Source organism: Chironomus tepperi, unplaced genomic scaffold (genome assembly GCF_022539635.2).
Source record: "Chironomus tepperi strain 1889 unplaced genomic scaffold, CSIRO-AGI_Ctep_v1 contig_100, whole genome shotgun sequence".
Lineage (NCBI taxonomy): Eukaryota > Metazoa > Arthropoda > Insecta > Diptera > Chironomidae > Chironomus > Chironomus tepperi.
In genome coordinates, this window is record NW_027226222.1 from 596,920 (window position 1) to 618,300 (window position 21,381).

Below are 21,381 nucleotides of genomic sequence, written 5' to 3' on the forward strand. Positions count from 1 at the left end.
GCCTTTCTTTATTGATTATTTTAAATCTCATTACAGTACTTACAATACATGCAATGATGTATATGCTAACTATGCAGTGTATATTTTTTGAACATTTTTTTCAAGTTCGGATCATTTTCTATTACCTGTATAATCCATAGCAAGCATAAAGTTTGAGACAAGAAATAGTTTTAACGGATTTTTAAGATTTAAAAATTGGGACGGAAACTAAGTTTTCATATTTTTTTAAAAACTCATGAGTTTTTCTTGTAAAAAAGTTTAATTCAAAATATTCAGTGAAAAGCGAATCCAAAAATTAATTAAAGTATGCTACACAAATAACTTGAATAGTACTGCTTGTTTTAAAATAAAAGAATAGTTAAAAATATAGCAGATACAGTGAAAAAATAGAAAAAAATAAACAATTTAAAGTGCGTAACTATTTATAAAAAAATTTCAGACAAAGAGAGAGCGCAGTTAAATTAATTAAATAGCAGCATGGCTGATGTATTTCAATTTGAGGATGACAACCATACCGATGGGAATTTCGACAACGATGATAATGATGAAATTATCTTAGATGATGTAAGTCACTTTATTTCCTTTCCATTTTTTTTCTTTTGACTTTATTCCTCTCCTTACTAACTTTACTATACTGTCAAGTTAATTGATAAAATTTCTACATATATATACGTACAACACTTGCAAAAATGTATATGAAATTCAAATGAATTCCTCGTCGTCATCATTGTCATCTTAAAAGACATGGATGTTATTTTTTTTTGGCTAGTCAATTTTCATGTGTGACTAAATCTAAAACATGAAAATGAATCATGTAAAATTTTCACTTTCTTTTTCTCCATTTCCTCAAAGTGATAATTACACCTATCTCAATATGCTCCACATACGCCACACAATTGTAAATTTTTCAATTTTAATCATTCGATTTCAATAAGTGTTTGCCTGCCTATTTTTATTTTTCGTAATCAAAGATGTAGGATTAGACGGTGCAATTTTATTTTCATTTAGATAATTATTTATGGCATTTTACATTCAGAGCGTGACTACTTTGATTCAAAAAAATGTGTTAATATCATCATCTTCTCTCTCTTAAAAATAAACATTGTCAATTAATATGTCAAATCTATGCATCGTCTACAACAAATTTATCTACAATATAAATCTATTAAATTATTTCATCTTTCTTTCACTTCCACAGATGGATCTTGAGACAGAATTAAATGCCAATAAAAACATGGAGTAAATATCATCAATTTAGAATAATAATCAAATACATATTGGCTTCAAAAATTGACACTAATTTCTCTTTTCTTTTATCCTCCTTGTTATGATTTTTTTGTCGACCTCCTTTAAAAAATAATAATTTTATAGCCTAGAAGAAACTGAAACAATTCAGCTCAGTGAAGACATTGTGAATCCAGGTAGAAAATTAGGTCCACAGGATTTTGAATTGAAGAAGGTTTTAGGAAAAGGTGGATATGGCAAAGTCTTTCAAGTCAAAAAAGTGACTGGGAAAGATGCTGGAAACTACTTTGCAATGAAAGTCCTTAAAAAGGCATCGATTGTTAGAAATCAAAAAGACACTGCCCATACTCGAGCTGAAAGGAATATTCTTGAAGCAGTGAAAGTAAGATACAGTATAAAACTTGGTGATAACTTTTAAGTAATGAAATGGATTATTCTTTTTAGCATCCTTTCATCGTAGAGCTGGTTTATGCATTTCAAACTGGTGGAAAATTATATTTAATCTTAGAATATCTTAGTGGAGGTAGCGTATAACATGATATTGGCAATTTTATGTGCTTTCTTTTATCGAGCAATGTTTCGTGTGAATTTAGGTGAACTGTTTATGCATTTAGAACGTGAAGGAATTTTTCTCGAAGATACGACATGGTAAGAGCACACACTAATAAAGTCGCAATAAATTATCCACTCTAATATTCAAATTTTGTTTTTTGCAGCTTTTATTTGAATGAAATTGTGCTTGCTTTGGAACATTTGCATTCTCTTGGAATTATTTATCGCGGTAATGAACTTGAAAATTTCCAAATATAAAAACATCATTTTGACGTCATTCTTTTCTTTAGATCTTAAGCCTGAAAATGTTTTGCTTGATGCACAAGGTCATGTAAAGTTGACTGATTTCGGACTTTGTAAAGAACATATTCATGAAGGAATTACGGCCTGGACATTTTGTGGAACAATAGAATACATGTATGAAAATGATGTCTTTTAATGTAAAGCACTTCCGATATCATTATTTTAATTTTTTTTATCTATAGGGCACCTGAAATATTAACACGTTCAGGCCATGGGAAGGCAGTTGGTGAGTATTAAATTAAATTATCAAAATTTGGTCCAGAAATTTAAATCAATTCGTTTTACAGACTGGTGGAGTCTTGGTGCTTTGATGTATGACATGTTAACTGGAAATCCACCATTTAGTGCTGAGAACAGAAAGAAGACTATTGAAACTATTTTAAAGGGAAAACTTAATCTTCCAGGTAATGATGCTTCATATTTGGCCACATAAATAAATATAACTTAATGGATATTGTTTGTCATTATAGCTTATTTAACACCAGATGCACGCGATTTAATTAGGCGCCTAATGAAAAGACAAGTATCGCAACGTTTAGGTAAGTTTTTCAACTCGATATGACATTTACAGAAGATTTAAATAATTGTGCAATTTTAGGAAGCGGAGCTGGTGATGGGTTGGAAGTTCGTTCTCATCCATTCTTTAAAAATGTGAATTGGAAAGATGTTTTTGAGAGACGGTTAGAGCCACCAATTAAACCTGTTTTGGTTAGTATAAATTAGTCGGTACAATTGAATTGTTAATCCGCGTATCTCTTATCTCATGTGTTTATCACAACTGAGCCATAAGATAATTAATTTGTGTGCCAAAATAATTTTATCTAATGTTATTCATGACAATTTTAGCGAAGTGAAGATGATGTATCCCAATTTGATACAAAATTCACAAAACAGATACCTGTTGACAGTCCTGAGGAGTCAACATTAAGGTAAGAAATACAATATTCTAACTTGTAATTAGTTTAGTAATAATGTTTGTTAATTTTGCAGCGAGAGTGCTAATATGATGTTCCAGGGATTCACATATGTAGCACCGTCAGTTTTAGAGGAAATTAATCATCCGAGAGTGATAACAGCGCGTAGTCCACGTAGAACGCCAAGACATAGGGAAGATCACATGAGCCTTAGAGTTTTTCCAGGAGCATCAACGTCCTCAATCGCTGGAATATCAAATCAACCTCAACAATTTTATCCAAATTCGTCACATATACATAATAATAACTCAATTCATCCAAGAATTAATCCTCAATTTGCTGCAAGTCATCTTCAAGGCTTTAGTAACACACCAACATCTGATGATACAATGATGATGGATGTAAATATATCATAGTGGAATTTCACTGTAGATTCATGGGTGTTTTTGACAAAATAAGTTATATATTTTCTTTTTACACAAAAAATGCCATACATTCATTCATAAAATGATATGAACTTTCTTTCATCGTTGATTTTTTTTTGTCTAATTTTCTACAGTGCAAAAACTATTCGATTTAAATTAATTTGCTTTAATTTTACAACAGATAAAGGGGAAGAAATGATAAGATGTCTCGACATCCGGATTTTTTGTTTTAATTTACCTACACACACAAACAAACAAACACAATCAAAAAAGATCGAGTAAATTTTCGATAAGTAAGGAGTAAGGATAACAATATGATGAAGGATATACAGCTGAACGCTCGTAGATAGAAGAAATAAATTAAGCCATACGTAACACCATCATATTTCACGAATTTATTGAAGAATGTAGCAGAAAAGAAATCCCATTTTACCCATATTAGATAAATATTGATTAAATTTAAGTTTAATTAAAGAAAGAATAATATGAAGATTGAAGGCATGCAGAGTAATACAATTTTATATATTTTTTAAATAGCCAAAGCACAAAGAACGGTTGAAGAGATTAGATGAACGCGGTTGAAAGTATACTCGATCTTAACTAGATAATTTCATAGTGCGTATGCTTTGCAAACACTATTTGACATTTAAGCTAGTAGCTTCTTTCCACGATTGGCTATTATCTATTTTTCCCAATACTTAAATTACTTAAAATTTCTTTTGATGCAAGTCCTTTACTTGTAATGTCCAATGTCTCCAGAATTCACTCTATTTTTCAATTCGCTGAAAGCAGCTCCTTTAAACCTTGCTTCATCATATGCATGAATTTCCTCTAATGTTTGTTTTGAAATTTAAAATTAGGATATACCGTAGACAGAAATGAACCTTCCGTGGAAGATTAGTTTGCTTAAATGTTTGCCAAAGCTTGCGCACTTGTTCATTCATTTTAAGTTTATTTTATAATTTTCGTGGGATATAAAAAAAAAAGTGAAAATATTATGGAAAACGTTATTTTGGTTTAAGTAAATATACATGCAATTAATTAAACTTTGTTTTTGGCTTAAAAATTCATGAAAAACTTAATATTTTATACAAGAAGAAAAAGAAGAGAAATTTTCAATTATTAAATAATGATTAGATCTTGGCTTCATTCGGCAGAAAAGTAAAAATGAAAATAATGAGAAAGGAAATGCTGAAAAATAAGTTAAATTTCATTCACGAAGAGATAAATCATGTAATAAAAATAATAATAAATTGAACTATTTTGATAACAGAAACTATATAAATATTAATAATAATATCTATCTATATATACTAGCTAAAAGATGAATATACTCTCTTCTTGAATGAAATGGATATGAATTGCAAGCTTCATCAGTGTTTAAAAAAAAAAAAAGAATTACATTAATGCTATACTTTTTTATGTTGAAATTGTGGATTTTTATTGTAATAAATTTAAAATTAATAATCAAAGATTTTTAAAGAAATTAAAAATTATCGCTTACGTTCTCAACTTACTTATACATGATTCTATTTGAATTAGTTAATTAATTTAGGTTAAATAAAGGCGATGGAAATCATTGGCTCCGAATGCAGCATTACATTTTGGACATTTTCTTTGTCGCGAATCGTAACGATTCCTTAAGCATTCATAACAGAAAACATGGAAACATTTTGTTAGGACTGCATCCTTTTGCTTAACTTTACACGAGTCACACGTCAGTGCTTCCTTATATTCTCGATTTTCTTGCAAGATAACTTCATCGATTGTAGCACCAGACATCTCCATTTCCATATTTTTCATTCTGTCAATTTTACGCTTATAGACATTTAGTTCTTCCTGAAGATTCTTACTTTTATTCGATTCCTGCATGAATCGTGTCGCTTTTTGATCCATCATCTGTTGAGTCTCAACCAACATTGTTACATATTTCTCTAAATGCATCTTCAATTCCTGAGCAGACTGTGCAGATTCCGTAGCTTTTCTTTTATACGTTTCCATCGCTTTTTGCTTTAGATCAACATCCTTTTCCAAATTTGATATTGTATTAATTAAAATCTTCTCCTTTTCTTCAAGTTTTCTCTTTAAAGTAATTAACGTTTCCATCTGATGTTCTTGATACTGAATCTTCAAACATTTTTAGAAATTAAGAATATGATTCAAATTAAAAAATACTAAAAAATTACCTGTTTTTCTAGCTCATTAATTTGTGCACTAAGTAATGCCTGCTTTTGACTTGCATTTATACGATCAGTAATCAATTTGAAATTTGCATCATCTTTACTACTCAGTTGCTGTAAAAGACGATCATTTTGTTCCTGCATCTCATCATATGCTTGTCCAGTCAGTTCGATTTCATTTAGAAGTGCTTCTTCCTCCTAAAAATATTACAGTCAGTCAGCAAATTTTAAATAAATTTAAAAATTCAAACTTAATTACATTAGATCCAACAAAAGGACGATAACTCCATTGTCCATCGACTGCTTTCTGTGTCGCCAATTGTTTTTGAAGCTCGATATTTTTCTCCTCGATTTGCTTTAATTTTCGCAGAATGTCCTCATCAGCCCTTCTGTCCTTTCGATCTTCTCGTTTACTCTCTTGCAATTTCTTTAGTTGCATTTTGATCTCATCCACTTCCTGCCTTGCTTTTTTCTCGGCAGCCATTAACTGAACTTTATCGCGTTGCTCCTTCCCAACGCCTTTATAAGTATCCATAACAACTTTTGTATCTTTAAGATCATTCAATGCTTTCTTTAGTTGAGCTTTAAGATCACGATTTTCACGTTCAAGCTTAGAAATACACGTTGATGGTGCTTCTTCTTTTTTGACAACTTCTACAGATGTTTTCTCATTTGGTGTCAGAGAACTCTTTTCGTCAATCTCTGAATCATTTTCCTCTGGCTCTGTTTTTACCTTTTCTGTTGTTGACTCATCCTTAATATTCTTTACATCAGCAGGCTCATCTTCTGTTACACTCGACAAGCTCTCATTCTTTACATCCTTTTCAGGCTTAATGCTTGCTGAAGCATTCAATTTTCCTGACATTTCTTCAAGTTCTTTTCTGAGTTTTGTATTATCAGCATTGATGTCTTTATACTTTCTCTTGTACCGTTGGATCTCTTTTTTGAATTGTCCATTACGATTCTGAAGAGAAGTAATTAATTGACGCATTTCCCTATTGATTGGAGCAGTTTGCTCATTTGCTGCTAAGTTTTGTTCGTATTTGTTACGCAAATTCTCAAATTCTTTACGAGTTTGATCTAATACATATTGTTTCTGTAAAAGTTCATTTCGCAGTTTCTTCTGCTCGTCAAGTTCATTACTTTCTAAATATTCTATATAACGTTGATATTCGGTCTTACTTTTAGCTAGTTGGGCTCTTGCTTCCTCTAATAAAGTATTAATTTGCATCGACTCATTATAAAGAACTGAAAACTGAGATTGCAGGATTTTATACTCTGTTGTTTCGACTATAACAGACTCCGGCAAATGACGCATATCCATCTTCAGCTTATCGATCTCATTCACATATGAAGCCTTCTCATCATTCAATTTCTCAATTTCTTGCATGCGATTTGCAGCCAATTCCTTAAACTCATCAAGCTCTTTCTTTAATTCCTCTAGATGTAATGATGCAACTGTTGTCATTGATGCGCCACTACTTGGTCTCTCTATAATTTGAAATGCACAAATATTAATTAGTTATATTAACATATAAATAAAAATTATTAATTACCAGTTTTCGAGTCATTTCCAAGAACTGTAACATTTTTAATTTTCTCAATCGCCTCTGCTAAGTGATTCTCTAGCTTGTCATTACGACATCGAACTTTTTCTAGCTCATACTCAAGTCCATCAATCTTGTGCTTTAGTTCTGCTTCTGCTGTCTCAAACGCAGCTAATGATTCGAGCAATTTGGCTTCTTTCAACATTACAGTTTGATTCTTTGAATGTAGCTCCATATTTTTCTCATGCAAATTTCTATTTTCTTTAATGACTTCTTCAATTTGCTCACGTAGAGATGCTTCAATATTAACAATCTCCTCACCCTTCAAAAACTGTAGAATCTTATCATTACGTTGCATTAAACGATCAAATACTTGGATAATTTTTCCAACAGCCCTTTTGGAAATTTGTACTCTATTTGCAAGATTCTCGTCCAGTTCCTCTTTATCCCATGTTGATAATTGTGCAAGAAAAGAAGTTGTGACTTCACTTTCATTTTTACTTTCCTGTTCATCTGCCGTTTCGGCATCAAATCTCTGTAATAGTATTCTAATATCTTCATTAAATTGATTCCAATATCTATTAACGGCATTAAGAACAGCATCATCCTGTGTTTGTCGACTTTCTAGTTGATCAATTCTCGCCCTGAGCTCATTCTCCGTTCGTTTTCTCTGTTCTATACGCTAGATTTGTGCAAAAGAAAAAGGTAAGAGAAAAGTGATGGAAAAAATGAAAATATAGAGTATCTGCATATACTTGGGAACTAAATAATAATAAAAATAATAATGCTAACATACATTAGCCAACTTTTTATTCTGAAATTTCAAGACATTTATGTCTAGTTCTGTTGAGTTCGATACAGGACCAATTGTATGGGGCAAATAAGTCGTGGAAACCTATTGAAATGGAATAAATAAGTGAGAAAAATGCAATTAAATAATGATGAAAAATCATCGATTTTTTCAATCGCTGTACCTTTTTTGTTTGACCACCACTTGAGGAAGTTCCATCTTCAGCCGGTCTTTTTGACATCTTAAATGACCTTACTGATGCTTTCTTTACACCTTAATACGCCTACGTTTCGTTTAATTATATTAATTAATTTTTCAAACAATTTTCATAAATTTATGTTTTATAATAATCGGTCAAATCAACTTGCTCGTGTTATGCAAAAATCATCTAAGCTCATTCAGTCTATGCCCCTCTATACGCTTTTATTTTAACGTCTTTAAATCGCCTTTTACACGTTTTAATTATTCTTTTTCTATCCAATATCTTTTTTTCTAGCATAATTTTGAAAAATAGTAGCCTAATTTTTGATTGAAATTTTCAAAATTTCGTCAACTGTTAAAATTTCTTCTGAAAGCGTGCTTTGCTTTGCAGTTTCTTTCAACTTTTATGACCATTTAATCAAATTAAAAAATTTTACCTTGATGTATGAAGCCTATATAAACTACATCCAGCATGATGATTCTTCCAAATAGCTTATCTGAATAATTATATAAAGATCCAGTAATGTCTGAAAAAAGGTTAAGAAAATGCAATAATTCAATAAAATGTGTTATGATAACTGTAAGTTATAAATTCTCGGTCCAAAAATAGATTGGCAAATTCGAAACAGGACTTTGAAAAAATAGAGTCGCATAAAAGAATGTAAAAAGTCACAACAAAAAAATCTTATAACAATATAAAATTGTCAAGTACTACGGCGGAATTAAAGGATTGATAATAATTTTTTAAGGAAGTAATAAACAATAAAAGTGTTCAAAACCGAATACTCATAGGATTGTAGTTAATCAGGATGTTTAATGGTAATTAGAATTTTTGGTTCTTTGTCATTTGATTGATGACTAAAAAAGTCAATAGACTATATTTGTTTTAATTGAAATAGCTTGATAATACACGGCTCAAAGATCAATAGATGACTTTGAAGGTCATACTCATCTTCTAACTTAGTGACTAAATATTAGTCATTAATTTTCCTAGTATTTATCTACCCGAAAAAAGTTTACATATGCATTAATGATTGCATGCAATTTTTAATGTTTTAATGTAAGAAATTTATGTGCTTAATTGAGCATGTAATTTGTTGATAATTTTTAAGTATTACTGTATATTGTAGTCATGAATATTACTATTTTAACCTTTCTAGCTATCAAAAATCTATTGACGGGAGATATTCTACCGAATAAAGTAATTGAAAAAAGCTTAGATTCAATTGCTAATTACAATGTCTTACAAAGAGATGATTGCATGTTACTTTATGCACCACCGATTCAACCTGATGCATCATCGAAAAATAATAAACGATTCTATGAAGTTGTACTTTATAGACCAGCGACAGAGAGTGTTAATTCATCATATAGGTAAGAATATCAGATTTTAATGAGGAATTAAAGCATTAAATGACGTTACAAATTTCAATTAGTATGTTGACTCATTCCTTCGCAATTTTTAGCTTGTATCGAGCGGAAACACAAGATGACGCTTTAGCAAAGTTTGAGGCATTTACACATCGCGTTCCGAATTTCGTAACAATGGCTAATCAATATTACAATATACCAGGATTACAAAAGGTCTGTGACTTGCTAATCGAGAATCCTTCATGGTCTTTAGCACATCTTGTAGCTTATTTTAATTTGGGAGATTATTTAAGTAATCCAGCAGTAGCCGAACTGATTGATTATCCAGATCATGTAAAGTACATGACTCCATTTCAACTAGCCATAAAAACTAAAAATATTGAGATGGTCAAAGCCCTTTTACAACATACAAAACTTGATCATTTAGATTATAATAGTGATGGAATTTTTCATTACGCTGCAAATACGTCAAAAGAAATGATTTCAATTTTAGCAAACAAAAGCGTCGTAAATCTTAATCACATTAATTTAGAAGGAATCACGCCATTGCATAAAGCTTGTCTTAGCAATAATCCTGATTGTGTGAATGCACTTTTATGCGCCGGAGCGGATGTGAATATTTCAGCGCGTCATGTTAATGGAGGGTCACAAAATAAATTACAATCAATGACAAGTCCAACAGCTTCTGTTGCTGAATTTTTCCAAAATAATGCAAATAAGTTGAACACACAGGATATGAAAAACGGTGGAACTCCATTACATTGGGCAAATTCAAGAGAGGTTTTAGAGGCTCTTATTCAAAGAGGATGCTACATTAACTCATTAGATTTCAATGGTCGCACTCCTCTACATGTTATGGTCTCAAAAAATCAACTTGAATGTGTTGTTTCCTTATTGGCCCACGAAGCAGAGATTGACTTAAAAGATAAGGACGGAAATACCCCTTTACATATAGCCGTTGAGAAAAAGCTAATTCCAATAGTTCAATGTCTTGTAGTTTTTGGATGTGACATTAATATGAAAAATAAAAATGATCAGACACCACGCCATATGGTCGGGAAAGAAGCAGCAGGCTCAAATGACAACATGATTCTATATATACTGTAAGTTACGTTCTCTATTATAGTATATATTTTACACGTGAACATTTATTTTTAGTCATTCAGTTGGAGCAAAAAGATGCCCAGAAACTTATTCGAAATGCCCACCAGGTTGTAATTTTAAAGGCGAATACAATGGTAATAGTTTAGCAGATCCTTACAAATTATCAAGTGACTAATTTTTATTTTAAACAAATCAAAAGGAATCCCACCTGCTCAGCCAGAAACTACAGAGCAACGAGAAGCTATACAACAAATACTTGCAACAACATCTCAGTTGTCTAGAGGAAGAACAAGCATCCCAAGTTTATTGAATCAACAAATTTCTCGTTTACCAAAAGAACAGCCAACACTTATAGACATAAGTGCTGAACAGAAAGGAGCTAGTGTAATGGATGCTTTACTAGGAATGTTTACTACAAACATACAAGCTGCTGCAAAGAAGGAAGTTCATACATGTGATCGAGCAACTTCTACATCTGAAGACGTTAGTGACGATACAATGCAATATGAAGACGAACCAAGTTCGAGTGAAGAGGATGAACAATTTATCGGTCGAGGAAGATTGTTGTGTCTTGATGGTGGTGGCATAAGAGGATTAGTTTTAGTCCAAATGTTGCTTGAAATAGAGCAGTTGTCACAAACTCCAATAAACCACTTGTTTGATTGGATCGCAGGAACATCAACAGGTGGAATATTAGCTTTGGCAATTGGTGAGTAAAACATTCATTCCAATAAAAGAGTTAGTTCCATCTGAAAATTTAAATTCTTAAATAAACTATTAGGTGCTGGCAAGACGATGAAGCAATGCATGTGCTTATATTTGAGAATGAAGGATCTTGCTTTCGTCGGTTCAAGACCATATCCGAGTGACTTGCGTAAGTGATTCTATCTGCTTGTCAAAAAATTTAAATGATTGATTTTCATTATTTCTAAAAATATCAGTTGAAAATGTCTTGAAGGATAACTTGGGAGAGTACACAGTAATGTCAGAGATTAAGCATCCGAAGCTAATGGTTAGTGCTGTATTAGCAGATCGGAAACCAGTTGATCTTCACTTATTTAGGAATTATAAGCCAGCATCTGATATTCTCGGCATTACAACGCCATCAAGTATGTATTAACAAAGACAATGCATATCATAAATTTTAATCATAACTATTCTTTGTTAATCATATTTTCCCATTAGCTAACAGAAGAGTTCCACCGCCCGAACCAGGTAAGATTAAAAAATTCAGCATGTTCTTTATGACAAATATTCTATTCTTTTATTTTACGAATTACAGAAAATCAGCTGATTTGGCGAGCAGCAAGAGCGACTGGTAATATAAAACTTGGCATGACTAAAATTCCCACAATAACAAATAATTCTAAATTTAGGTGCTGCTCCTTCATATTTCCGAGCTTTTGAACGTTTTCTTGATGGAGGCTTAATCGGTAAGATCTAGTTTCATTAACTTCCCTTTTATGTGTCACATTAATCATAATACTGACATTGTATGATAATTTATATAGCAAACAATCCAACCCTTGACGCGATGACAGAAATACACGAGTACAACATGGCATTACATTCTGTGAATCGCAAGAGTGAATCCGTTCCTGTTTCAATTGTTGTAAGTTAGTTACATTTCAAGATTATTTCCAACTCACTGACTTTTATGTCTGCATAATTAAAAAGGTATCGTTAGGAACTGGAATGCCTCCCGTAACAGAATTGAAGGAAATTGATGTATTTAGACCAGATAGTATTTGGGATACAGCCAAACTTGCATATGGAATTTCAGCTATTGGAAATTTGCTTGTTGATCAAGCTACTTTAGGTGAATATAGAGGAAATCCAATTGCTATTGATATTTAATTGCTTAATTTTTACTTGCTTTGTTTATAGCTGACGGAAGAGTAATCGATAGAGCAAGGGCTTGGTGTAGTATGGTAATTTGTTGTGTTATTTTATACTTAACAAGTTTTAATATCAATTAAATGTTATTCACAGATTGGCGTGCCATATTACAGATTTAATCCACAAATGTCTGTAGATATAGCTATGGATGAAAAAATTGACGCACCAGTAAGTCATTGACATGTCAATAAGTTGATCTAATTTCTAATGTCCACAAACTTTTTCACAGCTTATCAATATGATGTGGGAGACCAAAGCGTACATGTATCAGAATCGAAAAAAAGTAATTGAGGTGATCAATTTCCTGAAGTAAGGCACAAGCGACTATAAGATTAGAATAACACATTGGACTTTATAAAGAAATATCAATCATGACAAAATTATGTTTTGATTATTCCTTGATGTTTAACAGTTTTACAATAGAGAAAATGAATCATTCATTAAGTTGGAGGATATGATAAATTTGATTTTGGCTCATCGCTGCAACTTTAAGTTACAGAATGCTCAGACGTGAAAATTCAAATTTATTTGATCTTCCTTCATTTTTATTAATAATTACGCTTTATAAATTTACGTGCAAAGTATTGCAATATTCCATGAAATTCATCAAAAGCACAAAAAAAGGAATTTTATAGAAACTTAATATGTATCAACTTCTTTATAAATGTTTAAGGATGAAAAATACCTATTTATTAAAAATGTTTGAATTTATTGCTATACCTATATATTTGATAAATTTATTTATGAATTATTAATAAAGAGATGAGAAATTTTAAAATACACAAATATTCAATAGAAGCTTCCACTAAATTCTAAATAGATTTTCAGCTAATCTGTGAATTAGAATGCGGTCAACTAATGCAGGTATTTAATTTTATGCTTTACTAATCGTTACGTAAACAAATTAAACATTATTAAGTAATTTAGTGAGGTATTGTGTTTAAAATCACTGTCAAGTTTCCATTTTTCAGAGCTGTATTTTCTCATCGATGTTGATCGTGAAAATTTGTCGAGTTCAAGTACAACCCAGGCTTTTTAAAACTTTATGCATTTAATTATTTATTGTGAAGGGCCCATTTATGCATAAGCGAGCATTTAAAAGAATTTATTTAATTTTGTGTGTTTAAAAAAGAGACAAACTATATTTCCCATCACATCGTGAGATTATTTCTAACGATAAACGTTTTGGAATCTAATTTGCAAATAATATTTTTTAGTAGGTATAAAAGCCATAGCTGTTTAAACTATTGTTAATCAGTTTCAGTCAGTGATTCAAATAGATAACATTACAGAAAGACTAGAATTTTTTTTGGAAAAATCCTCAAAATGAAGCTTGTAAATTTTGATACTTTTCCTGCATAAAATTTTCAACTTTTCTAACTTATTTTCATTTCCATATTCAGACATTGATCTTTGTTCTTTTGTGCTGCATCGCATTGTCATTCGCTATTCCAGCACCAAGAGATGACGAGAAAGAAAAGCAACTTGATAATATTGAAGATTTAAAGGATGGCGAAGACGAGAAGGATTTGAAAGGTGCTGAGTCTGCTTATCATGGCTGGTATGGTGGATATCCATACTATCCAATAAGGTTTGTTAATTAAATAATTTAATTAAATTAACAATTTTTGAGGATATTTTTTAAATTTCTTCAGCAGCTATTACTCAAGTATTTATCACACGCCAACTTACTGGGGTGGTTATGCATACCGTCCATACTCATATTGGTGGTAAATGATTACGAGGAACTAATGTGTAAATAATTTCGGCACTATGTGATGTTAAAATAAATTTCTAAGTTATTAAAATAAAAATGCAAAATAATTAAAAATGTTACATCTGTGAAAATAGCCTTAATGAAAATTTTCAGCAGCTGTTGTGGTCTAAAGAAAGAAATCAAAGTGTTAATAAGTGGTTATCTTATCCTTAAGTGCGGCGTGATGCATGCTTGTATAAATTCAATACACGTGCTTGGTCGCGTGTCATCAATTTTTGGCTAATAAATGACAAAATATTTGAAGTAATTGATCCTGATTAAATAATCATCTCAATTTCTATATTATGTCCTTAAGCAAATGTTTATTCCCATGTATTTAATCAGGTGGTGGTCGTTCGCATGACGCTTAATACTCTCATATATTAATTTGAGAATAAACTAATATAATGAATATTTATAAAATAACGTTAAACCGTGAAAAATCATGCATGAAACAGTTTTTGTACACAAAACATAAAAATCATAAAGTCATAGAGTACGAAAGACCCCTTCAGGCATTGCCTCTACGCAAACAGCAACAACAACAAAAAAAAATATCCAAACACACCTGTTAGTTTGTACGCGAGTCAGGAAGTCTAGTTGAAGTGATTCGAAATCAATTAGAGCAGGATTTCTAGGAGGGTTGCAATGGATGGATGTATGGCATTATTTAGAATTTTTCATGCTAAAATTTGTTAATCAAATACAGGAAATTCTTGGTCTAAGAACAAGGATAATCCATTGTACAATGGTTTTTTAAAAGCGGCGTGAAGAATTTTCGAAAGCATGTTGTTAGTTAGGGTGGTTAACATGATTCGGTTCCAATTGAATCTTCTAAAATCAGCGTGTCGTTTGCTCAATGACCCCTAAGTTATAATCTAAATAAACAAAATGCATAATTTTATTCCTTCCATCCATCCTTTGATATTCAATGCTCGCAATTATCAATTTTTATTCCATTTACAATGTATTTTTTTTTTCACTCTCCTGTTAAGTATCAACTTTATTTAAGTACCAGATATGTTATTTTTTCCTTTCCATACGACTCTTTGTCTCTCACTCATCAAACCCACCCAACATAAATAGATTTTTTTTATCACTCACTACATATAATTCATATTCATGACATAGTTTTTTGCTTAAGGGTACGAAAAAATTTTCATAAGACATTGGGACGTACTAGGAATCAGTATGAATTGTAATATAAATCCCATTTAAATCCTCATTGCGATCCTTGCAATATTTCAATGAAAAAAACATTTTCGTCTGAATAAAAATCTATCAAGTTGATGCAGATGCATTTGTTAAGGTCGAACAGTCTATCCCTTTTATTCTTCATCATCTCGTTAGCAATTGGTCTAGTAATACCGTTATATAACCCCTCGAGGCAGGCAAAATAAAAATTATTTATGGGGTGCCTTTAAACAACAGCACATAAAATAAAAAGCTAAAACGTTCATTCGAGGGTTGTAGGGACTTGATTTTTCGTTTGATAACTGTTGGTAGTTTTATAGTACTACCAAAATGTAAACATCAGTTTTAGTTGGTCGTCGATACGTGAGCAGAAAGGACGTTTTTTTGTGTAAATCTATGTACGCGGGGAAATATGAAAAATAATCCACAGTGAAGACTTTAAACTGTATTTTAAAATAATTTGTCAAGGATTAAATGTGAAAGAATAATAAAAATAAAGGATTAAGTTTGATTAAAGTGCTTATAACAAAATGTTAGGACCGTGCAACAGTAGTTTTAATTTTGAAGACACATCATCATATGACTTTGATGATAATTCATCATTAGATAGTGGAATTGAACGAAGCTATGAAATCAGTGATTTTTCGTTAACGCCAAGAAAACTAAACTTTGGCAGTTCATGTGGACAGACAAAGTTAAGGAAGAGAAATTATAGAAATTCAAAAGTAACCATCGAGGAATTTCAAGAGTTGGAAAAAGAATTTCAACCATCAACAGAAGCTACCACATCAACCCCAACGAAGAGAAAATATGCACAAGGAAAAAGCCGAATATCAAGATCTCAAAGTCCAACTCAAATTACCAAGATTAGAAAGTACCGCAGGATAAAAGCAAATGATCGAGAAAGAAATCGCATGCACAGTTTAAATGAAGCATTAGGTAAGTTCTTTAATAATCCTGAATTATAACAATTTTCAAACGTTTTTTTTTAAATCAGCTGAATTCAGCAAGTTCAGCACTTTATTTTGATGCTTCTTTGTAAAATTAACGTATTTGGGATGTTTTAGAATCAAAATATCTTTATTTATAGATTAATGCTAATTTGCGAAAAATTTTAAACTAAATATTGCATCTGTTTAAAGTTCACAAACTGATATAAACGATTTTAAGCAAAATATTTCTTAATAAATTGCTGAATCACGCTGAATTAACATATTTTGCTGAATTCAGCAAAGACTTAAAATTCAAATTATTTCCGTTAAAAATAGAAATTTCAGTTTTAATTGAAACATCTCTTTTATTCCTCAATAGAACGTCTACGACTAACTCTTCCAACTTTGCCTCAAGACACAAAGCTCACAAAAATTGAAACTTTGCGATTTGCACATAATTATATTTTCGCACTAACTCAAGTCGTTGAGCATGGATATAGTTTAAAGACCTTTGATATCGAGAAGCTACAAAGTTTGACATTAAGTGGCGAGAAAGTTACAAAAGAACTTTTTGAGGCTCTTTTCATCAACCCATCACCATATTGCAGTCAAGATACTAGTGGATATTATGCCTCTTATAACTACACAAATGGATTTAATTCATCAAATTTTGAAAATGTTAATTCAACAGGATTTTATCAGCAGTCTAAAGTCATAGATAATAATAATATCAACGTAAAAAATTATGAATTATTTAAAGGAGCCTTCGAAACAGCAGTTCATTCAGGTAGAACATACAACACGGAACTCACAAGTGACTATCCATGTTACGACAACAGATACTATCAGGGGCAAAATTTCTATTAACAGCCCCTCAATGAGTTATAAAGATTAACAATAATAACAAAGATAACGAAAGTGAATAGTTTGGCATAGTCGCTATGTGATGCACAAATGGATATTTTATTCAGCAGTCACGACGATGCGCGATATGTTAATTTGAATCATATTTTATAGCAACAAGTTTCTCATAAAATCTTTAAATTAGCAGATTGTATGCAAACTTTTCATTTCTAGTGATTTCTGATTGATACTTTAAATATTTTCATGACATCAATTGACATGATCGAGCTTGACTAGCTAGCTCTGATTGACCTTTTGTCTTGAAAATATTTTGACTATCATAAATTTTATTAACTATTGTAAAATTTTCTTAAATGAATGCTTGATCACTAAATTTGCATCAATTCCTTAGTCATTTCTTACTATCAATGGTGTACTTAATGCTGTTTGAAAAGAAAATTATGGACATGAAATTTAGTGATCGACAATTTGTTTTAGAAAATTAATTAAATATTAATTATTCGTATGGTCCATATCCTAGTCTGATTGATTTGATAAGATTATACAAATCTTTTGGTTTTTATGAAATTGAAATTTAATAAAGCGTTCTATTTATACAGCAAGCATATAAACGATTTCTATTATTTCTGATTTCTTTCATCAAAAGGGATTAGCAACAATGGAAATGCATATAAAATTCATAATGTTTTAATAGCATCGAGGCACCAGCAGTAGAAAATTCTATTTCGTAGATATACAGTAGGTTTTAAATCACTTTCCCTTTCATGATCACACAGCATAAACATACATACAATGCACAATAACTAGTAATACAATTTGATTTTTCTCTCTTTTGTTGTAAATGGAAGTTTAGGGTGGTTCACAACAATAGGCATTTCGTATTTTTGTTTCTGCGACACCTGTCTAACAAGATCACATATAGTTTGTGTGCTTACTCAAATATATGTACACGAAATTTTCTGCACAAAAAAAAAATTTATGTTAGTTTTATGTGGAAACAATTTCGTAGCGACGGTTTATTAGCTTTAGATTTTTATGTGGATAATTTTTCGCACTAACGAGGGATAATAATTTTTGTGACAAAAAATTCGTCTCGATAAATTGCATCTTTTTTTGCTTTCAATTGCTTTGAACTTGGAACTAATCGATCGTAACGATTTGACATTAATAATATGATTTTATATGAAATTTCACGCGAATTAAATCCTTTTTTTCTAACCCATTTTTTTACAAATGCGGAATGGTTAAAATCTGATAGCTTTAGTTTGTTTTTTTCTGAAACATTTTTATTGTTATTCTTAAATATCCTTTTTTCACATTTTACATACAAGATTTTTTTAAAAATTATCATAGACGTCTCTTTTTTAAAAACCGAAGAATATAAAATTAATTTTCAGCGCATTTTTGCCCAACAAATCACTGCCTTTGACCAGCTTGTCATAATTTAAAGAATTCAAAATGGTTAAATTCAAGCAATCCGAATATATTGGATATACATTAATTATTCCGTTATGATATCCAACAAATTAAGGGGTAAGGACACAAACATCCAATCAATCAACTCGAAAATTAACAGAAAAATTTCAAGATTTTTTAGTTAGTTAATTAGTCTAGCAAAAATGCGCTTTACTATCCCGAATCGGGGATATTTAAATATTAAAAAATATTGTTTACTACAATTGGTAAGTATGCTTGTTTGAAAATAATTAAGTAATGATAACTAAACATCTGATGTTTTCTTTTTCATGATTTAATTGTTCAAAAGACAGCAAATACATAAAAAATTCGATTATATCAAAAATAATAGAGTTTTCAAATAATTCTTAAAAATAAACAAATTTGTTCTAATTAACGTGATAATAATGGAGATGACATAAAAATAAGAAAAAATAATAATAATCAAGAAATGAAGTTTTCTTCTATAATATCAGATAAAAGTAATCAAATAATAATGTTTAAGACGAAAGTAGATATATTTTTTTATATGACGACGGCAATAAACAGATTAATTTGTGTTGGGAGAATCTGTACCGGAGCTATTATCCTTCTCTCGTTCTTTAACACTTTCCTTTGTCGAACGTTTATTCGATTTAGATAACGTAGCAATTTGAACTTGCTGATGTTGAATTTTTTTATTCATTATGTCAACCTTTGTTTCAAAAACTTTTTTTTGATCTGTCATTTTATTTCTCATTTCTGTTTCGATTGCAAAATGCTTTCCTTTCCACTCAGTGATCTAATGAATAAAACGAAGTCAAGATAACATACATGGTATGGAGTATAAATTATCGTATTTTGAACACTTTTATAAATTAATTGACGTAGTTAATAGATATGTATATATATTTTTAATAAACTTTTACGAAAGGGGATAGATAGAGAGAAAGACAAGACAAGACAAGAAAAAAGTGTTAAATTTGTTTATTAACTCACCTCTTTATCTTTTTGTAATAACTGATTATCCTTTTGCTGCAATTTCTTTTGTAAAGTTGCTATTTGCTCTCTTAATTGTGTCAACGCTACAACATGATCTGATTGATGATGAATTGGAGCTATTACACTATTTGAAGTCTTTTGAATTTTATCTGGCATGTCTTTAGACAAGTCTCGTGTGGCATTTGAGTTGCTATTTCGATTCGATGAACTTTGGTTGTTCAATTTCATTGATCCTGATTTAATTCCATCATCTGCAGACCTCTTTTTGGCTCTTTCCTTATGCTTTTCTATATCAGACTTTTTAGCTTTTGCTAAAGCTCTCTTGTATGACAATTTGCACAGCCAACAATGTAATTTGCCATCAATTCTTAGATCACTACGATTGAATGCACACGTTTGCTGGCAAATTTCACACTTTACAGGCGGTCCATATTTATTCATACTCGCTAAACATCTATATTTAATTTAATTAAATACGCCATTAGATTTTATTTATAGATTCCTTATTTTGCAACTTACCTTTGACACTTATCCGATTTAAATGCAGCAGTTATACTACACAAGCTGCATGCTGACGGCTTTCCATACAATTTCATATTCTCACTGCATTTTGGACATACACTACTGGATGATTTACTATGATTGTTGCAATGAAAATAATTTTAAAAAAATATTCGTAAGCTTCAGCATTAAACTTCCATTTGTTTATAAACATACCCTGACTGTGGAAATTCTGATCGACAATAATTACATTTTGCCTTAGTTGTCCTACATTCCTAAGAAATGATGATGAAGAAAAATCATAAACTAGTTTGTATAAGAAAGCTTGAGAAAATTTTGTAGAAATTACTTACCCCACACAACATATCGCCTTCATTTGAGGTGGCAAATATTTCCTCGAATGCGAATTTTCTAAAACAACGTGAACAAGCGAACAAAGGATTCATATTAATATAATTAAACACTTTTTTTATTTAAATTTGCAAGAAAGGAATTTTCTTCAATACAATAGAAAACTAGTATTAGAGTCCGCGACTACTATGATGAAAAGCATAAAACGCATTTTTTTTAACTGACAAGTTCTGGAGTGTCTAGAAATTTCATTGGTCCATCATTAGATGAGAATTTCTGTTTGTATTATACTTACTGTATTTAAAGCCTGCATAATTAACTTAAACTTTAATTAATTATTTTATCGAAAACTTCACAAATCATTTTGTGTTTGAAAACCATATAAAAGTTTTAAATTAACATAAATGCTCAGAACCATATAAATGTCATTTTATTCAAACTGTTGTGTAGATCCAAAAAAGAAGTCAGTCAACAAACCAAAGTGAACGAAGCAACACATTATCCTTAAAAATATGTAAGAAATAGCTGTACAGTATAATCTCTCTATAGCGAACAGAGGAAAATCACCGAATGAAGTTCAAAAATCAAAGGTAAGTATGTCCAAAAATGTCATAAGACACTATTAAAAATCATTGGATATTTCTAAAATAATGCATTCCTGATTGATTTAGACCTTGTTTAATTCATAAAATCATATAATTCTATCGAATATCAACAGATTTTGTAGTTTTGCCGAATACGTGAGTATTTGGAATTAGATTATGAAGTTTATTCAAATATTAGGTCACAATACCGAACTGTTTATGCTGCTGTATT

General features: G+C 30.8%; 5 protein-coding genes across 8 annotated transcripts; 3 read left to right on the plus strand and 2 right to left on the minus strand.

Annotated features, from left to right (window-relative positions):
• The first annotated feature begins 190 nt into the window (after positions 1-190).
• S6k (Ribosomal protein S6 kinase) lies at positions 191-4,955 on the plus strand. 2 transcript variants are annotated; one of them, XM_070635920.1, is made up of 15 exons: positions 191-304; positions 440-564; positions 1,199-1,239; positions 1,372-1,627; positions 1,690-1,768; positions 1,839-1,893; positions 1,962-2,026; positions 2,088-2,214; positions 2,283-2,326; positions 2,388-2,504; positions 2,571-2,639; positions 2,699-2,808; positions 2,947-3,029; positions 3,091-3,415; positions 3,621-4,955. In XM_070635920.1, exons 2-15 carry the CDS (start codon positions 478-480, stop codon positions 3,636-3,638), a joined length of 1,476 nt encoding a protein of 491 aa, XP_070492021.1. In that variant the 5' UTR covers positions 191-304; positions 440-477; the 3' UTR covers positions 3,639-4,955. The 2 variants fall into 2 exon arrangements, with proteins under 2 accessions (XP_070492021.1, XP_070492020.1); XM_070635919.1 differs by having other exon boundaries at positions 237-564.
• Bre1 (E3 ubiquitin-protein ligase Bre1) lies at positions 4,852-8,530 on the minus strand. Of its 2 annotated transcripts, none has more exons than XM_070635917.1 (6): positions 8,141-8,530; positions 7,963-8,061; positions 7,176-7,848; positions 5,879-7,110; positions 5,626-5,817; positions 4,852-5,560 (listed from the first exon to the last, which is right to left on the minus strand). In XM_070635917.1, exons 1-6 carry the CDS (start codon positions 8,195-8,197, stop codon positions 4,991-4,993), a joined length of 2,823 nt encoding a protein of 940 aa, XP_070492018.1. In that variant the 5' UTR covers positions 8,198-8,530; the 3' UTR covers positions 4,852-4,990. The 2 variants fall into 2 exon arrangements, with proteins under 2 accessions (XP_070492018.1, XP_070492017.1); XM_070635916.1 differs by having other exon boundaries at positions 4,852-5,566; positions 8,141-8,528.
• Positions 8,531-8,551: 21 nt separating this feature from the next.
• Positions 8,552-20,739, minus strand: LOC139087182 (protein FAM76A). 2 transcript variants are annotated; one of them, XM_070635924.1, is made up of 5 exons: positions 20,568-20,739; positions 20,431-20,489; positions 20,233-20,349; positions 19,711-20,167; positions 8,552-8,684 (listed from the first exon to the last, which is right to left on the minus strand). In XM_070635924.1, exons 1-5 carry the CDS (start codon positions 20,658-20,660, stop codon positions 8,619-8,621), a joined length of 792 nt encoding a protein of 263 aa, XP_070492025.1. In that variant the 5' UTR covers positions 20,661-20,739; the 3' UTR covers positions 8,552-8,618. The 2 variants fall into 2 exon arrangements, with proteins under 2 accessions (XP_070492025.1, XP_070492024.1); XM_070635923.1 differs by lacking the exon at positions 8,552-8,684 and adding an exon at positions 18,537-19,513.
• On the plus strand, positions 8,791-13,317 carry iPLA2-VIA (calcium-independent phospholipase A2 VIA). Its single transcript, XM_070635918.1, has 15 exons — positions 8,791-8,976; positions 9,318-9,531; positions 9,624-10,631; positions 10,687-10,766; positions 10,832-11,341; positions 11,414-11,506; positions 11,574-11,741; positions 11,818-11,847; positions 11,915-11,950; positions 12,009-12,065; positions 12,144-12,244; positions 12,310-12,451; positions 12,520-12,563; positions 12,625-12,699; positions 12,761-13,317. The coding sequence occupies exons 1-15, from the start codon at positions 8,967-8,969 to the stop codon at positions 12,842-12,844; spliced, it is 2,652 nt and encodes an 883-aa protein (XP_070492019.1). The 5' UTR covers positions 8,791-8,966; the 3' UTR covers positions 12,845-13,317.
• On the plus strand, positions 15,844-17,854 carry tap (Basic helix-loop-helix neural transcription factor tap). The gene is made up of 2 exons (XM_070635939.1): positions 15,844-16,420; positions 16,793-17,854. Exons 1-2 carry the CDS (start codon positions 16,012-16,014, stop codon positions 17,278-17,280), a joined length of 897 nt encoding a protein of 298 aa, XP_070492040.1. The 5' UTR covers positions 15,844-16,011; the 3' UTR covers positions 17,281-17,854.
• Positions 20,740-21,381: the final 642 nt, after the last annotated feature.

Excerpts from the sequence above, each read along its gene's own strand:
- S6k (XM_070635920.1), top strand. The coding sequence starts at position 478 with ATGGCTGATGTATTTCAATTTGAGGATGACAACCATACCGATGGGAAT. Across the intron at positions 1,769-1,838 it reads CTTAGAATATCTTAGTGGAG|GTGAACTGTTTATGCATTTA; the intron begins GTAGCGTATAAC and ends GTGTGAATTTAG. Across the intron at positions 2,027-2,087 it reads TCTTGGAATTATTTATCGCG|ATCTTAAGCCTGAAAATGTT; the intron begins GTAATGAACTTG and ends TCTTTTCTTTAG.
- Bre1 (XM_070635916.1), bottom strand. The coding sequence starts at position 8,197 with ATGTCAAAAAGACCGGCTGAAGATGGAACTTCCTCAAGTGGTGGTCAA. Across the intron at positions 8,062-8,140 it reads GTGGTGGTCAAACAAAAAAG|GTTTCCACGACTTATTTGCC; the intron begins GTACAGCGATTG and ends CCATTTCAATAG. Across the intron at positions 7,111-7,175 it reads TGGAAATGACTCGAAAACTG|AGAGACCAAGTAGTGGCGCA; the intron begins GTAATTAATAAT and ends TTCAAATTATAG.
- iPLA2-VIA (XM_070635918.1), top strand. Across the intron at positions 9,532-9,623 it reads AGTGTTAATTCATCATATAG|CTTGTATCGAGCGGAAACAC; the intron begins GTAAGAATATCA and ends CGCAATTTTTAG. Across the intron at positions 12,245-12,309 it reads CCGTTCCTGTTTCAATTGTT|GTATCGTTAGGAACTGGAAT; the intron begins GTAAGTTAGTTA and ends ATAATTAAAAAG.
- tap (XM_070635939.1), top strand. The coding sequence starts at position 16,012 with ATGTTAGGACCGTGCAACAGTAGTTTTAATTTTGAAGACACATCATCA. Across the intron at positions 16,421-16,792 it reads CAGTTTAAATGAAGCATTAG|AACGTCTACGACTAACTCTT; the intron begins GTAAGTTCTTTA and ends ATTCCTCAATAG.
- LOC139087182 (XM_070635923.1), bottom strand. The coding sequence starts at position 20,660 with ATGAATCCTTTGTTCGCTTGTTCACGTTGTTTTAGAAAATTCGCATTC. Across the intron at positions 20,490-20,567 it reads AAGGCGATATGTTGTGTGGG|GAATGTAGGACAACTAAGGC; the intron begins GTAAGTAATTTC and ends ATCATTTCTTAG. Across the intron at positions 19,514-19,710 it reads TATTACAAAAAGATAAAGAG|ATCACTGAGTGGAAAGGAAA; the intron begins GTGAGTTAATAA and ends TTTATTCATTAG.